Source organism: Rhea americana, unplaced genomic scaffold (genome assembly GCF_003343005.1).
Source record: "Rhea americana isolate MKP2758 unplaced genomic scaffold, rheAme1 scaffold_427, whole genome shotgun sequence".
In the NCBI taxonomy this organism is placed as follows: Eukaryota; Metazoa; Chordata; class Aves; order Rheiformes; family Rheidae; genus Rhea; species Rhea americana.
The window spans coordinates 120,088-137,376 of record NW_028186565.1 but is presented as its reverse complement, the minus strand read 5'-3'; the positions used below and the strand labels follow the sequence as shown (position 1 = coordinate 137,376).

At 37.6% G+C, this 17,289-nt stretch overlaps 1 protein-coding gene across 4 annotated transcripts in view; it reads left to right on the top strand.

Annotated features, from left to right (window-relative positions):
* Positions 1 to 17,289, top strand: part of KIZ (kizuna centrosomal protein) — a 72,184-nt gene that overhangs the window by 47,178 nt on the left and 7,717 nt on the right. For 3 of the 4 annotated variants that reach the window (XM_085315321.1, XM_085315320.1, XM_085315323.1), the window contains 2 exons: positions 304 to 369; positions 13,803 to 13,890. In XM_085315321.1, the coding sequence (XP_085171447.1) occupies positions 304 to 369; positions 13,803 to 13,890 (154 nt within the window). Of the gene's footprint in view, positions 1 to 303; positions 370 to 632; positions 791 to 13,802; positions 13,891 to 17,289 lie in introns of those variants that run through there. The other variant, XM_085315322.1, reaches the window with a different exon arrangement.

Below are 17,289 nucleotides of genomic sequence, written 5' to 3'. Positions count from 1 at the left end.
GCTGGACAAGATTGCAGAGTTACTGTTGGTTGTTTGTTTCTTAAATCCCATTGGGTCTTAAATAATTTAAGACATTTGGGTAGCTTATTCTTTTCTCTGGAAGCTACAGAGAGACATAGTAGCATCATATAGGAGTAAAGTTCACAGTGGGCTCCTCTTTTAAGAACTGTAATGGATAGTTTAGATCAATAAACAAGAGATAACAAAAGTGAAAAATTAAAGGGAGTAGAGCTTAAAAGAAAACAAACCAGTCTGATCACTGTGACTTTGAAATGTGTTTCATTATTGTGTGTTCACATACAGAAATCACAAGCTGGTGTGAAGATGAGAGCAAGGAAGAAAACGTGGTAGAAAAGATTCCTATTACAGGTAAAAGTAATGGCTGAATACTAACCTCAAATACAAAATTCAACTTTATTATATAATCAAAACAATGCATTTTAGCGATTTGGATCCACTAATAGTAAGTAAATTCAGCTACTACATACTAAGCACAAAGAGTAAACGTAAGATCATAAAGTACACGCTTATGCTAACATAAACCAAGATGGAAAATAACAGTGCCTATTTAATTCCTTGTAATCATGTTATACATTTAAAGCATGTGAATATCCTGTCATTTCGCCTTTCAGGTCTTCGTATCAGTGTTACAAAGGTCAGTCTCCATGGGGAAGATCCAGTAATTATATGGCAAACTACAGATGTTTCTGATTTGATTCTTTTCTTTTCTGTAGTAATTGAATGTGTATCATTAGAATAAGCACAGAAAAAATTGCGCTAGACAGGAAGCTGTGCTTTTGCCTCTGTTACAAAAGCAGTCTGATAAAACCTTATTGCTAAAAATTTTGTATTATCAAGACTTGTTAAGATCTTCCTGTAGCAAATATGTTATGCTTGTTTAGAATCCTGAAATATCACTGCCTTTTAGTTCTAAAGTATCAATAGAACATTAGTATTCAGGGCAGAACTCTTTGCAAGAAGTCTCAATTTGCTATTGCTTTATTTTGTAAAGTAGTGGGCTGCTTCATTATAAATTTTGATGTTTGGCTAAATATTTATGCAGGTGTGTACTCTGACAAAGAAAAGGTACTAGAGCATCTGCTTTTCTGCTTTTTTTAGTGGCTTAAAAATAGAGTGTTTTTCTGAGTGACTAATCTTTCTACAGAGGTTTTCCTCTGCTGCTTTTTGAGCCTGATTTGCAGCTGAAATATAAAAATTTGCTTCTTGTGTTTCTGAATTTTTCTGCAACAGTAATATTCCTGGTAGAGTAAAACTTAAGATTTTTGAGGTTTTGAGAGTGGAATACTATTTTTTATATTTTTTAGATGTCCTTCAGTCAAACATAATGATGCTTTTTTTTTTTAAGGAAGAATTGCATTTTTTTTCAGATAAATTAAAAGCACACAAACCACAAGCCATTCAAGTCTTTTAAATGAAGCAAAACACACTTCTCATTTGAAAATTAGTCAAGAAGTTTATGGAACTTGATTGTTTTGATAGTTTGTAATTTAAGTGTTGCAGCATGTTTTTAGTTGCTAGCATTATTGTGTCTGAGTGAGACTTTTCATATCTCACTTGAAAGCAAAGTTGCTTCTTTCAAATGCTATTTGTCTTCAGTCCATGATCTTCTCCAGGCTTCTTGTTCTCTTTTGGCTTCTCAGTGTTCTAACCTGTCACTATTTTTCTTTTTGCTCATGATTATGTGCCGTAGACTGTAGCCCTGGAGCACTGAAATTGTTCACTCTCTAAAATAGAGGTAGTATTTTTGTGTGTTGCCTTTTGGGCTCAAATGCCTTGTTTGAGGGTTTTATTTGGGGGTTGAGGGGGGAAGAGAGTTTTTTTTTAAAAAAAATGAAATGTTTTTTTGTGTTCTACACAGGATCATTTTTGCTATACAATTTCTGCTAAGCTTAAGAGATACAAATTTTTTTCAGTACTCACTGTATTCTTTGCAATAAAGCTTCAATTTGAAACACTGGAAGCCTTGAGGCTTTTGTGGGTTTTTGATGGACTTTATTTTGGGAGTTGGGTGGATGTTCTTCAGAACGTTCCTTTAAATCCTTGATGAAACTTTATGAATGTTTCTGTAGTTTTGGTTTATTTTTCTTGTATTTCCATAGCAGAAAAAAAAACAGAAATATTTCTATATCTTTAATATTCTGTAAATATTCTAGAGATTTGTGTATTGACTGTAGAGGAGGAAGAAGAAAGCTTTGTGGTTTGGGGAATGTGGATATGGCAAAGTGAGTGCTCACTGCTTTGGAGTCATAGCTGGCATGGTATTGGATGTCACTTGAAAATATTTTTGTTGAGTACCTTAAACTACTTATGCAGGACTAAGCTTGGAATTCTTCTACATAGAGGCTTAGATTGAAATATCTACTGAGCTGTTGAATCCTAACTTCATGATGGCATCCACTGACTTGTGATTGCTCAAACATCCACATCACAATTGCAGTCTCTGCAGTGTCTTAATGCTTCTTTATCCCTTGCATGACAGCTGACCCTGGCAGTAAAATTGACCTTCTAGTTTATCTCATGAGTCATCTCTCTGGAAGTGTCATAAGCAGAAGTCACCAAAGAGACACAACTACATCCTGTTCATCCAAAAAGCTCTTCTCTTCAGATGTTTCGGAGCTGTAGCACTCAGATGTATCCCTTCTTGAGAATGTTAGAGAAGAATTTAGGAAATGAAGGGCAATTCTCTCAGTAATATAAGTGCCATCAGAGATTCTCAGTCTCAGCAGTCAGATTTATCAGTGCAGGCAGCGCACATTTCAGGACTTGATCATGTAGGACAATGACGGTCATTCCATGGCTGTAGTTAGTCCAAACAATACTGAACAAGGGCACTCATCTTCAGGAATGCTCTTTCCTTTCAGTATCTAATGACTCAGTACTGCTAGGTAGGATTGGGAATCCTCCTTAAAGCAGATTGCTGTGACTTTCTGTCTTTGAGTTTGGTATATTGACTTTGAAGAACATCTTGGATCTCTTCATTTTGTTGCCATTTACCTGAACAGTAGTCTTCTCGCCCACTTTACTTCCCCCACCCCAGAGGACATATTCAGCTTTGTCTGTCTCCCCCCTCCCTTCAAAAATATAGCCAGAGCAACAGTAGTAACAGACTTAACTGATGCTGGGATTTGTGGTGTAAATGTTACTCTTCTGCAGCTGCTGTTAGTCTTATCTCACTGAAGGGCAACTGAAGTTATGGAAAATGCCTTTGACCTTCCTGATGTTTGGTACAAGTATCTCTTGATATGCATTTTAGTCATGAGCTACTTCCCTTATCTTCAGGTAATCTTGGAGGTAGCAAAAAACCTGGAGAAAGTGTGTTGTTGAGGAACTTCCATTCTCTGTAGGAAAACGAAGTTGTTTATACAGCGGTGTATTGTTTTGTTTTTTTTTCTTTCCCCCCTTGATAAATGATGCAGGAGCACCTCCTCTTCCCAAAAGCATAGGCAATGTCCATGCCAGGAAGATTACAGGATGTACAAGTGAGCTGTGGGTAGTAGGCACTTGTTTATCAGCAGTAAAAAAACAAAAGATACTAATCCTTGCCTCTGAAAGCACTGACAAAATGTTTTGCTATCTCCAAAGCAGTCAGGTCATGTTGCACCTTTGTTACGCTTCCAAGGCTTCCATTTCAGATGAAAGGTTCAAGCTTTCTRCCTTGATGGCCCTCGCTGTGCTAAGCAATGTGTCCTTAACTTTTTGTTCCCTCTGGTGAATCGCTTGACACCTACTTATCACACTGCAGTGCAAAGCTGAGGCCTAACCCCTCTGGTGTTTGGAAAGGTGAGTATGCCTGGCCTTGGTTTGAACATGAGCAGTTAGCCTTCCCATGCGTGGCAGTGGAAGCGAGCTTTTCGGAGGGTGGAAATGCAGCTTATAGCATGCTATTGAGAGCCTTGTGCTAAGCTTGTAAAAGGCCACGTTGTGTTAAATGACCTCAAAAATGTTATATTTTGTATACAGTATTGCTTTAGGCTAAGTAAGAGTATCAGAGAAGAGATTTTGTTAACAGATCAGATTTTATTAACAGTAGTTTCATTTTACACTGGGGGTTGTGTAAATGTAGAGGAGAATATGTGGACTCGTTCTAGTTTTCTTCCTGGATGCTTTCTGTTTTCTATCTGGGAAGACATGTATGTAAAATAGAATGTTTGACTTTGCTGTTCATGAGGTAGGTGAATAGTAGRAGATATAAAATGATAATCTATTATAATGGGTTTTGCTGTCTCAAGTAGGAAACTACTGATTTTATTGAAGGGGCAGGTTTGTTAAATCTTTACAAAATAGAATCTCTTCCTAGCCTTTATTTATGTCTTTGACCTAAATAGACATTAAAGCCATAAAGCATTTGAATGAAAACGACATCCTTCTCTACTCATCAAACTTCACTTTTACAACATCCGGAATACGAYGTTTCGTCTGTTTTCCAGATATAAAATTCCTAAGGAAAAAACTCTTCAGTAGAAAAAGAATTATTCCTTCTTTATATATCATAAAGAAACACGAAATGGCACAAATCCTATTCTGTTTTCCTTTTTAGGTCACCTTTAATGAGCCAATAATCCTGCCAACACTTTTCCCACGCCCACACGTCCTCCCTAGTGAGGTCCTCCTTTGAACTTGAAGTTAAAAGGTTCTTGAGGTTCCACTTGGAGTGGACTAATAAAGGCATTAATAAGTCTACCCAACTTTTTGCTTCATTTGATATCAATCCATTAGATACTGCTGTTATGAAAAAATTCATCTGTAAATGATTGTTAGCTGTTGTTATATGACAGAACTACACTGAGAAAGTTAATATTAATGCTTTATTTATATTAGAGCAATTTAGTTTGCATACCCTGGTCAGTAATACTCTCTTGCTTAGCTTAAATAAGTTTGAGAAAGACCTCAAAGTATTTCAGAGTTATGACTCTGGCTGAGAATTCTTGCTCAGTCTTTAAATTGAGGCAGCAGCTTTTGAAAGTATTCTCACTAGATTACTTTCAAATACTACTGCATCACAGTAGCTAATACCCCATACTGTTTTAATCCTTGTCAGCTCTTTGAAGATTATCAGCAAGTGCAGTAATAGTATTGTTGTGGTAGGGGAGATTATTCAGATTTAAAAATCTGCTGGGCTGGGATTATTGTTAGTTTTTGTTTTGGTAGAGCACCTAGCTGTCTGGGAACCCAGACCTAACAGGACTTTTGATAGCTGGGTGATAAAAGTATTGCCAAGGTAACTGTAAAAACACAGGGCTTGCCAGATCCCTTGAGCCTGGTAATATCCTATTCAAAGCATTATTAACTTTGAAGGATAGTGATGGTTCAGCTATCTAAGCTGCTAACTGTTATTTTTGTTGATAAAATTACACAGAAAAAGCAAAGTTGGTCTGTGGGTAGATCCTCATTTGGATACCAGAGAAGGGTGCACATAGATAATTTAGTTGAGTTTGCAAAGGCAATGGTATCTTTTGTTCTTTGACCTGACCTTTGTTTGCATGTGGAGTTATTTACTGTTATTGGAAATAATGAATGATAGCAATTTATAGCTCTTAGCTGTCATTTTATCATTACCAAATTACCAAAGATAGACGTCCACATTTCTCTTTTCAGATTTGGCTAGTTCTATTTTTAAAAATTCCCCTTATTAGTTAGAAGTTCATCTTTTTTACTACTTCAGAAGGCTACTCAGAATCCACATTGCCAGTGGTGGAAAATGTCTTCTGATTTTCCATCTGTTTCTTGTTTTGTCTGTATCTTTTTGTGTCAGTGTTGTCTTTGTGTCAGTGTTGTCTTTATCAGCATTCTCCTTCAGTATAGTTCTTTATCTTTCTAGTATTTAGGTAGGTATCGTGCTAAGTTCATCTAGAACTGTTTTGCTATTTTGGAAGTGGGGTTAAGGAAAGTATTTTGCTTTGTGTCAGATGTACAACATCTGTTGTACTTGAGATGTGGTAGTGTCTGGCAGCAGAAACATGAACTTTAGGGAATGCCTCTTGTGCAAGAGATGAGATTTTTGGAATGAAAAGAGTGTAATAGAATGAAGATGACAGAGCAAGAAGGGTCAAATTTGAGGAGGCAGATTGAAAGGAAAAAGAGGAGACTAGCTGCTGGAGCACACACCAGTCTGTTGTCCGGAGTAGAACCCAGTGTTCTCCTGTTCCACTGCTGCTCCACTTCATGCTTCAAAGTGCTCTTATTCCTCCACTGGGAGAGCAGGACCTACTACTTCTATTGCTCACTTAAGAGATCTGTTACTTAAGCAAAACTAAAATCTTTGACCTAGGAAATGTATGGGCTGTACACGAGCTCTATAATTAATATAGTGCTATTTCTGTTACCTAGTCTGTATTTTAAAAATTGGCAGCCTTCAAAATATGCACATTTTCCATTTACAGACATGTTGAGTCAAACACTTGGAGAATGGTTGTAGAAACATAATTTGGTATCTGGCTATTTATTCCTTTAAACTCTAACTGCAGTCAAGGTTTTTATGTATAACAGATATATATGTGTGTGTATATATATATATATATGTCTATATCTGTTTTGATATTTAGAAAGTGTGGGTTTTTTTACATCTGAGAGATAATAAAATTTGTGACTTAAATCATCTTAATTTTTTGCAAATGAAGAGATACTGCATTGCTTTTTGTCACTGAGTTGTTTAACTATAAATTAATAGATACTGGAACCCAGGCTATAGAGAACACATAGAGAATATGTCATCTTTCCAGTTTTGCGCTGATACAGTATGTTCTGGGTCAAAGATGACTTTACCTACTCACAAGAACAAAATAATAGTGATTYATTTTGTAATGGTCAGTGGGTTTTTTCCTGGAATTGGTGGCTAATGAAGAAAACTACTCCCATTTTGTCAAAACAAAGTTGTTAAAGCTGATGTGAAAGCTGCTTTGACCCATGCAGACTTCACAATTAATTCAAACTTGAAAATTGTGTTTCTAATTAATACTGGTATATCAGATCACAGAATCAGTAAGGTTGGAAGGGACCTTTGGAGATCATCTAGTCCAGCCTCCCTGCTCAAGCAGGGTCACCTAGAGCATGGTAGACAGGGTTGCATCCAAGCAGGTTTTGAATATCTCCGGAGAAGGAGACTCCACAACCTCTCTGGACCACCTCTTCCAGTGCTCTGTCACTCTCATAGTGAAGAAATTCCCCCTCGTGTTCAGGCGGAACTTCCTGTGGTTCATTTTTTGCCCATTGCCTCTTGTCCTGTCATATGGCACCACTGAAAAGAGTTTGTCCCCATCTCGTTGACACCCTCCCTTCAGATACTTGTAGACATTGATAAGATCCCCCCTCAGTCTTGTCTTCTCCAACCTAAACAGGCCCAGCTCTTGCAGTTGTTCCTCTGAGGGCAGTGCTTCATGTCTGTAATCATCTTCGTAGCCCTATGCTGCACTCTCTCTAGCAGCTCCATGTCTCTCTCGTACTAGGGAGCCCAGAACTGGACGACAGTACTCCAGATGAGGCCTCAGCAGAGCTGAGTAGAGGGGCAGGATCACCTCCCTCGACCTGCTGGCAACAGTCTTCCCAATGCAGCCCAAGATACCATTGGCCTTCTTGGCCACAAGGGGACATTGCTGACTCATGATCAACTTGTCATCTGCCAGCACTCCCATGTCTTTCTCTGCAGAGCTGCTCTCCAGAAGTTCAGCCTCCAGCTTGTACTGGTGCCTAGGGTTATTTCTCCGTAGGTGCAGGACCCTGCGCTTGACCTTGTTGAACCTCAGGAGGTTCCTCTCCGCCCATCTCTCCAGCCTGTCCAGATCTCTCTGAATGGCAGCACAGCCCTCAGCTCTATCAGCCACTCCTCCCAGCTTGGTATCATCAGCAAACTTGCTGAGGAGGCACTCTGTCCCTTCATTCAGGTCATTGATGAAAAAGTTGAACAGGATGGGACCCAGTCCTGAGCCCTGGGGGACTCTACTAGCCACAGGCCTCCAACTAGACTCTGTGCCACTGAGCACAACCCTCTGAGCTCTGCCTTTCAGCCAGTTCTCCATCCACCTCACTGTCCACTCATCTAACCTGCACTTCCTGAGNTCAGGTCATTGATGAAAAAGTTGAACAGGATGGGACCCAGTCCTGAGCCCTGGGGGACTCCACTAGCCACAGGCCTCCAACTAGACTCTGTGCCACTGATGACAATGACAACTCTCTGAGCTCTGCCTTTCAGCTCACTGTCCACTTGTCTAACCCATGCTTCCTGTGCTAACACTAGGTGGAGAGAACAATACATTGGGAAAAAAAAAAAAAAAAAAATGGAGAGCTGTGTTATCTGTGACAGAAGTTTGCATCCTGCTGTATTATTGCTTGAACAATCAGACTAAAACTTTACTTTTCAGTATTAACAACCCAATTCAAATTTAAAGACTGAGGGTTTTTTTAGTAGCATCTGTGCAGTGTGTGTTGGCCATTCAGACTAAGTTAGTGCTCATGAGAAATAGTGTAATTTTTTAATGTGGAGCTGTGAAGTTCCAAAATGTCTCTGAAACTGGCTAGAAGAAATCTTTTAAATGAAAAATACTTTTTCCAAAGAACTTGGGCTTCTCTGATTGTGTGTGCTATGAACCAAATGTTTGAGATACATTTTCATATAAACCTGAATGTTTGCTAACAAATTATTAGAGCTTGTTAGGCAAATACYGCCTAATAGCATGGATGCTTTTGAACATTCAGATGAAGGCTGGCTAATTGACTTAAGCTAAAATGTGGTCATCTAGACCTTCCAGTATAGAGCAGAGCAACATCAGAATAGCTTCAAAATTATGGGCCTAAATTGCTTCTAGGATGTCTAACAAAAACAAGGCGTGATGTTGTCATGAGCACAAGGCATGACTGGTTTCAGGTTGCTGGGGTGTAAGGTCAGGATTTTCAGAAGACACTTTCTCTCACCTTTTTCTCTTCCTAGAATTAATGATCGATATATGACTATGGTATTAACATTCCTTTAAAAAAAGGGGGGGAGGGCAGTTCAAATGAGCGAGAGAGGAAAAGTAAAATTTATTTTAATGTCTAACTAATGCCAGAAAGCAAACCATTCATCGGTGACCTTAGCCTAAATCCGGGGGACTTTGCTGATATCCCTGACTTTGGTGTTAGGCTATATGTAGAGGCAACTGTTGCAATGCCTTAGAAGATAAATTGTGCTGTCTACACAGAAACTCAAAGCAGCAGGAGCTTTCTGAGCTCATACTGGAGGGGAGAGGTACTTATAGTGAGCTTACTCATGGCTAAGAAAGTATGAGACCACAGCCAAACTGCTGTTCTTGAGCAGAGCTGTCACAGACAGAATTCTTCTCTGTTCCTTCTGCTTTTGAACATGACTATCCTGTGCTTAAATTATTTCTGTGGAGCTGACAATCACTTTAACCTAGCGTTTCAACTTGCACATTTTTGTGCTCTAAACCAATATTCTTTTCACCTCTTCTCCACTCACTCGCTCTTTTGCCAAGTTATCCTTTTCTTTCCTGTACTCAGGAGAAAATGTTTCTGTGTTTCAGTACAGTGTGTCTTACTTTTCTAGTCTTGKGAGAGTAAGTATGCACTTGGTTTTTGTACTATAGTGAGTTAGATGTTTCTAGCTACAGCAACAAAAACCTAAACAAGAAAACAAACAAATTCCTCAGACGAAGAGGTGCCTTTTTGAACTTGGCAGTAGTTTACCTGTGGACTTCAATGTGATCTGTTGTATGAAGGAAAGTATTTTGATTTACCTAACAGTTCTATGGAGCAATATATCTTTTGCAGAAATGAAGAACAGTACTTGAGAATTTTCTCCCCTAGTTCTGTATTATCTTCTATTTTCTGCCCCATATGTTATACCAACTGGTTGTGTTTTGTCACAATGATGATGTATTGCAGTACAAGAAAATTGGGTTATTTTTGCTGAAACTACTATATAGATATAATTAAGACTGTTCTTTTCCATTAACTGATAGTATGGACGTATTGCTAAAGGCATGTGTGTTCAATAAGTGAGCGGGATAAGATGAGGCAARAGCAAGATGATTGTTCAGCATACAAAGAAGCAAGTCACTGCATGTTAAGTACTTACCCGTTGTCACGTGTTTCATAGGCATCACAGCCCAGATGATTGTCAAGGAAGACTTTAAAGTAAGGTAAGCTGGTGGATTTAAGAGTTCTTAGAAGGATCTCCCATTTATGTAGAGTATGTAGTATGTAAGTAAGTACAAAGATGCTTGAGGGAAGTGATTAGACTAATTGGTAGGAAAGTCTGGTATAACTAAGGCAGAAGTGGGGATTGATAGCCCAGTATTGTATTATAATTGACAGGTAGGGCAAAGCTGGGCTGTGAAGAGCCTTAAAGGTGAAGAACAAGTAGTTTCTGTTACTGTTTGAGGGAAGGAAGAGGACTCAGAAAAGGCACAGAAAGCATGGTGAATGGTCTTTTGAGACTGGTTTGTGTGGAAAAGCAGTAAGAAGAGCTGCAAGACAACAGTGGCCTGGCTTGAGTTTACAGTTGTGCTAGCAGAGAATTGGATTTCTGAAGTGCTAGCTGGAAAGATGCAGCTGGTATGTTTGGACCAACGATGGACTCCATGTTACTGCCTCAAATGACAGGAAGTCAATGATAATGGAGAAAATTTGGAAAAGAACTAATGGGGAAGGCTTGAACTAGAAAAGAACGAGGATTCATTTTTGCCCGGAGGAGAGATCATCGAGGAGATCAGTGAGGAATATGGACAACTAGGAGAAAAGTACCTCTGAGTGGAGAAGCATGTTTGAGTTACTTGTACACATGGGGCATTTGCTCGAGTTTGTAGATACAGTTCAATTGCAAAAGTCATAATAAAATGAGCTACAGGTGGACAGTCTGTGGGAATGTGTCACATCGGAGGAAGAAACAAGCAAAGGGCTCACCAAATGAGATTTGGAGGGACCAAGACAGCTAGCAGAGGATCTCTTTTCCTTCTCCATCTATGAGGAAGAAAAAAGTGGAGGGAGGATAAAGGATAGGGAGCAGTGTTATCTTCCCTGGAGAGATACAGATATTAACAGATGTGCTACATATCTGTCTTCTCCATAGCCTTAAAACTGCTTTCAAACATACCTAGATGTTAATCTTCCTTTTGGAGAGAACTAAGCTAGCCTTAGCTAAAAGATCTTATCTACAGCAAGCTAAGTGTAGCGTCCTTATTCAGGGTGCTGTTCCCGGGCTTTGCCTGAAATGGAAGCCTTTGAAAAGCACATGTCGGATTCAGCTCCTTTAACAGGGTTCTAACACCCTCTGAAATTACTTTCTCTGGAAACTTTTCTACCTATTATAGCTAGAAAGGAGAAAAAAAACTTTTCAGTTCGTTAGCAGAATGTAACTAAGTGTATATGTCCCTATGCATTTGCAGGGCCTGAAATGGGACAGATGATTAGGCCTGCCTGTCTTGTTTGGATGCTGTTTGCTTCGCATGCCCTTTCGTGTGAGGAGGAGGCCACAAATCTGTCACAGCCACGTGGGTGCAGTGGGTAGCTAAGTTTGAGGTGCGAGCGTAACTGCGTTTTGAATTTCTGCACCATCTGCTGCACGTGGTGCTTTGTTAGCTAGGCAGACCTGGCTCTGCACAAGACGTTCTTGACGTGGCCGGGGATGCCCTCTCGAAATAAAACGCTGCTCTCTACCAAAACARGAAGTGAGCATATAACCTCTGCTGCATTGCACAAATGTTCTTTGAAACAGCATCTTAAAAGCCCTGAAAAATATGTTAAGTGTTTTAAAGTTGGAGTGGCAATTTCTTAATGTGCCTCATGCAAAAGTATTTCTTTGGAGTTTTGAACTTGATTAGGTTGAATTAACCGTTTTTTTTTTTTTTTAATTTCCTTTTCCATTCAAAGTAATGTATGAGTAAGCATGAATGTAATTCTATTTTTTTTTTTTATGGTGACTGATTCTGCCTGTTTATGCCTTTATCATTCAGTCTGCAAGTCTGAGATACTTCCAGTCTTGCATCCAGGAAGTCCTCCTTTGATCTGCAGGTCTCTGCTTCTCTGCATGGTGCACGTCATAGGAAGATTTTCTCTTGCTTTTCTTGGGTTTTGTCATTCTTTTGAAAGTTGTCAGATTGTTCCGCAAAGTGGCCTGGTGCCACCTCTGAAAAACCTATGCTTTAGCTCCTCTCATCTTCCATGTAAGAAGGGTGTTTTTTTTTTTTTTTTTGATCTTTTGGTTGGAGGTGCCTGACACACAAAGCAGAACTTGTGCATCTGAAATGTAAGAAGAGAATGTATCTGCTGAGAGTGAGTTGTAAAGTGCACACTGAGTTACAAAGTAGAATTGTCCAAGATATGTAAAAATACTGAATTGTTTTGAGTTAGAGTTAAGTTGGCAGAAATTAGGGCCTGTTTATAAATTCAGTTGTATCTAAAGCTTTTCTTACGTCCTGATTCTAATCTGCAGTGCAACCTGGCCTTTAAAAGTGGATGCATTTGCACTTGAAAACCATGTCCCTTGGAAATTAGTGCAAAAATGAGCAATTATACAATTCCAGTGAATGAGTGTGCTTTTTTTTTTTTTTTTAAATCAATCTGTACAGAAGTGAGATAGATGGGAGGGGAGGGGGGAGACTGAAATCCAGATAAAAAATTTTGAAATATTTGTGTGTTTGGCTGTTAAGTCATAAAATTCCTAATGCAGCTTAGTTTGAAAGGGAATGATTGAAAATGATGTATCAAATAATATTGAAGTCTAAATGTCCAAAAAATAAGCTAAATTTAAGGGGAAGAAGAACAAAAATTTTGCTTCCTGATTAACGGAAGTAAATAAGAATGTAGAGATTTTTTTTAAAGAAAAGAACTCAACAGAATTTGAAATTTGATTTAAAGTTGATATGTGATGGTATGCAACTCTTAACAGAACTTCAGTGTTCTTTTTGCTAAAAAGAGATAAAATTTTTACTCTTCAGAAGACATTATCAGATTACTCTAAATGATTTCAAGGGAGTTTTTTCTGCATTTAACTCATTTTCACCTAATCATGCACAAAAAAAATCTTGAAACATATACTGTAACTGGTTGATATTTGTTCCTCCCTAGACTTTGTCATCAAACTGCACACCCAGAGCATGGCCATTATGTGCATCTCTTGGAGAACCAGTGATATGTTGCTTGCCAGTAGCTGAAGACTGTTATAGGTGCAGAAACACCTATAATGTCCAGAAACAGTGTAAAAATAAAGCTACCTGGAAAAGAGCTAAAACCCAAACATGTAGGTACTCTCTCCTAGATAGCTTGACAAAGGCTACATCCGATGTGGATGCCCCTTTAGATTGAAGGTGAAGTGGGGCAAATGGGTTTGTAAAGAATTCCCTATAGCAATGGGATTGTGGCTTCTGAGCCAAAAAATGAGGACTTCTCTTGTTTGTCTGGTCCAGCCAGCTCCTATTTTCTTCTGGGAGGAGTGCCTGGGCCAACTAATATGTATGCTAGGTGTTCTAGTTTGCTTTAAAAATGTTTGTAGGTACCACTAAGAGGAAAATGCATTAAAAAAAAAAATGTGAGATTTTTCTAAAATAATCTTTTAGATTGCCTCAATATGTTTGACAATATATTTCTTTTATTGAGCAGTCTGCCAAAATCCAGGCAAAATAACACCAGTTGCTTTGTAATGTGTTTCACTATGCATTTGCAGGGTAGGAGATGCTTTTTTTATTTGATTTTTTTTAACTTAAATATTTTCACTGATTTCTGTAAGGCCAAAGCTGTTAAATGGCTTCATATTTATTATTTGAATATTTATATTTCATATTTTTGCTTAAMAGGTGGCAATAGTTCTGGAACAAAGAAAAAGCAAGAAATGAGTTCAGAAGATAGTTTGTCATCTGATGAAAGAAGTCGTCCCTTCTCAAGGTAAATTTAAACCATTTAATATTTGAATTACTTTAAAATGAGAAATGCCAATAGAAAGTGACTGAAACTCTGAATACTTTATTTTTGCTTCATCTAGGATTAAGGTTCATATTTATGTTTATCTGAAATAGCAACTTAAACTTTTGTACACCTTAGAAAATATTTGCACCAAAGCCAAGTATTGTTTTGCAGCTGTTGTTTTCTCATTTTAAGACTCAATTGACATCTCAGCGAACCACAAATTAGCGTGTACAGCTGCTCTCAGTAGGGCTACTTAGAGACCAGACAATAGAAGTTGTCAGGAAAAGGGCAGGCATAAAATGTGAAGTCTTGAAGAAATAAAGCAATGGGTTTCTTCTCAATATATCCGAGATGTAAACTAGCTGTAACTGTATACATATTTTTCATGTTCTTGTTTTCGTAAAATATTTGATATGGGGTATTTATAATACATTGGTGGTCTGTCTTTAAAACTGAGCATGTTTAATAGCCTTACATTTACCTAAAGGGTGCCATTTATCCTTTAAAAAAAAAAAAAAAAACAAAAAAAAAAAAAAAAAAAAAAAAAAAAAAAAAAAAAAAAAAAAAAAGCAGCACTTTCTTTTTGGTCTTTAAGAAATGTTGTATTTCATGATCCTTGTATTTTTTCCATCAGTATGTAGCAGCAATCAAATAGAGCAATGAAATTAGCGGTCAAGAAGCAGTGGAAAATAGGATATAGCACAGCCATCTCATGAAATATTAGCTTGGCTTTAGATTCTTATCTGCGTGCTTATTAAAACATCACAGTAAGTAGGTTCTGCTAATATGTGGTGCCTTGTCTGAAAACTGCCATTAATGGCATTCAGGAAAATACTTTATTTTGACAAAAATTTAATTTACTCTGCTTACAGGACATCAATATCTTTCTGTAGCTTTATGCTGCTGTTGACAAAGTTAGTTTTGATACAGAAGACGATTCCAATTTTTCAGAGATATCCTAATCGTTTCATTCTATTTTTTTTGTCTTAAAATCATATATCTCTCTTGCTTCAAGTACAGTGAATAAAGACAAGCTTTAGTAAAATATAGATGAATGACACGCCTGTTTTTGTTTAGGATTCACACTTTTCAGACTTCATCTGGAACTTTGTTTCAGAGAATGATATTCCCATAATACCCGACATTACCAAACGCGAGAGTGCTCTTACAGTCGAATTTTTAAATGTTAATACATTTTAGTCTGTTCCTGTTGTCCTGGACTTCAGTGAGAGAAGGGCCCTTGGCAGTGATTCTATAAGCACATTCTTAAGTGTCTGAGTAAAATGTGTATAATTAAACACGAACTATTTAGAAAAAAAAATCTCTAAGCATGGATGTTATTGATTAGATGTTGCACTGCTTGCTAATAATATGCTTGGCAGCTTATGCATTTTTCAGATGCTGTTTGTATAACATGCATTTTCTGGTTTTCACTTGTCTTTTTCAAATTCATATTCTCACTGGATTTTAAAATCATTGCTTCTGCCTCGTGAGTTTATGCCTCTCTGCTCTTTGAAGCAAGCACACTTCCTACTCTGATACATGGTGATGCTACTTACAAAAAAATCTTTTAACATGGCTTAGTTATTTTCCTAAATGACTCAAAAATAACACAATCTTTTAAACATGGAGTTATTAATAACACTTGCTTTTGCACACTTGACATCAGCTTTACAAAGAGACAAAGTAGCAAAAGTAGTATGAAAGAATGAGAAATGGAAAACTCAGGTGGTTGCTTGTTTGTGATCAGGATGCAATGAAATTTTGTAGATGCTTGCATTTAAGGATTCCACTTACTGCCTTACTGCAGTCACTTCTTGTGCTTTATTGCTTTTACAAGTGGTCTTGAAACCCACTACTTGAGAATAAACATAACTGTGTAGTACTGCTGTGGTACTTTTTATAAATTCTTCTTTGCTGTGTTTTGTCACTGAACTGATGAGTGACCTCGAAAGAGACCCTGCTGGACCTAAATAAAAAAAAATGGCTTCCTCTGATGTCCTAGAGACAATAATTATGATGTGCCAGTTAAGCCCAAACTACAGCTGAGGGATTTTACTTTAAAGCAGAGGCTTGGGCGCAAAAATGCATTTATAGCTCTTTGTCCGGCACCTCATTATGTGTGGGCCTGATTCATTAAGTAATTGGTTTGCAGTTGTTTACATGAGTATTAAGGCTTTCTATTCAGCAGCCTTTGAGAGATACATTGTGCAAATGTTGCATGTTATGAATGCAGAATGAGGGGCAGAGGACCAGTTCTATTGGCTAAACACTGCACTCTGTTGAAAAGCGAGAGAAAGAGATTGGGTGCTGCTTTGCATAGCAATGACTTTCTTAATAAGCTTTACAGATTAATACACACAAGCTATAAAAGATGCAAAGAGATACTCTTAGCACATTTATACATGCTCATTTCACTATTATGGTACTGGAGATGGGAAGAATTGAGTTCTTTCATATTCAGTTTTTCAGTGCATGTCTTCAGTGCATGAGACTTAATAGAATCCAGTGTTTATTGTATTATAAATCATGGGGAAGTAGGCAGATCTGCAACAGTTTATTATTAAAGATTCTTTCAATGTAAATCTTTTTCTACTATTGTGTTTCCTATAGCAAAATCATTTTGTGGTTGAGTGAGGATGAAAGGCATAATGTACGAAGGAGTGAGTCTTAATAGGAAGCTGCTCTCTGAGTAAAGACCACTTGTTCCCTTTTGTTCAGAGGTGCATGCCAGAGCTTCCTCTTCTCCAGCAAATATTGTCCTGATCTACCTTACATATAAAACTATTTTTTATAGTTTTAGTATACTTTACCAAGAGAATATTTTAAACTCTTGGCGATGTAACTTTAGTTTGAAGCGTTAACCTTTTGCCAAAGACAAGAGTGTGCTAAATTATATAATTACTTGGGGGAAAAGGTATCATAAGTCAGGACTGAATCTCTCTAAAGAGTAGGCAGCATACGATGTGTGTGGCATTTTGTTGTCCTGTAGCAATAGAATCCACCAGTGGAGGTCACTAGCTTTCTGGATAATTCTGTATTTTTGATGCGAGCAATTTATTTTTCTTTGACTTGTTTGCTCTGTCTCATTTCAAAATAATCTGAAGATTAAAAATGTATTATAGACTGAGAACCAAATAAAAATTTTAATTTGTCAGGACATAAACACTGCGTAAAGTATTTTAAACTTTGATTAATCTGTGTTCTAGAAGTAATCCATTCTGGTCTCTGAAGACTTTTTTTTTTTTTTTTTTTTTTTTAGTCAAAAGCTCAAAAACTGCCTTTAACAAAGACAGAAATAAAAGTTTGTGGATTATAATTCATCCTCTTAATTCTCTTAATTATTCTCAGAGGAACTATTTAATAGTAAACTAGCTA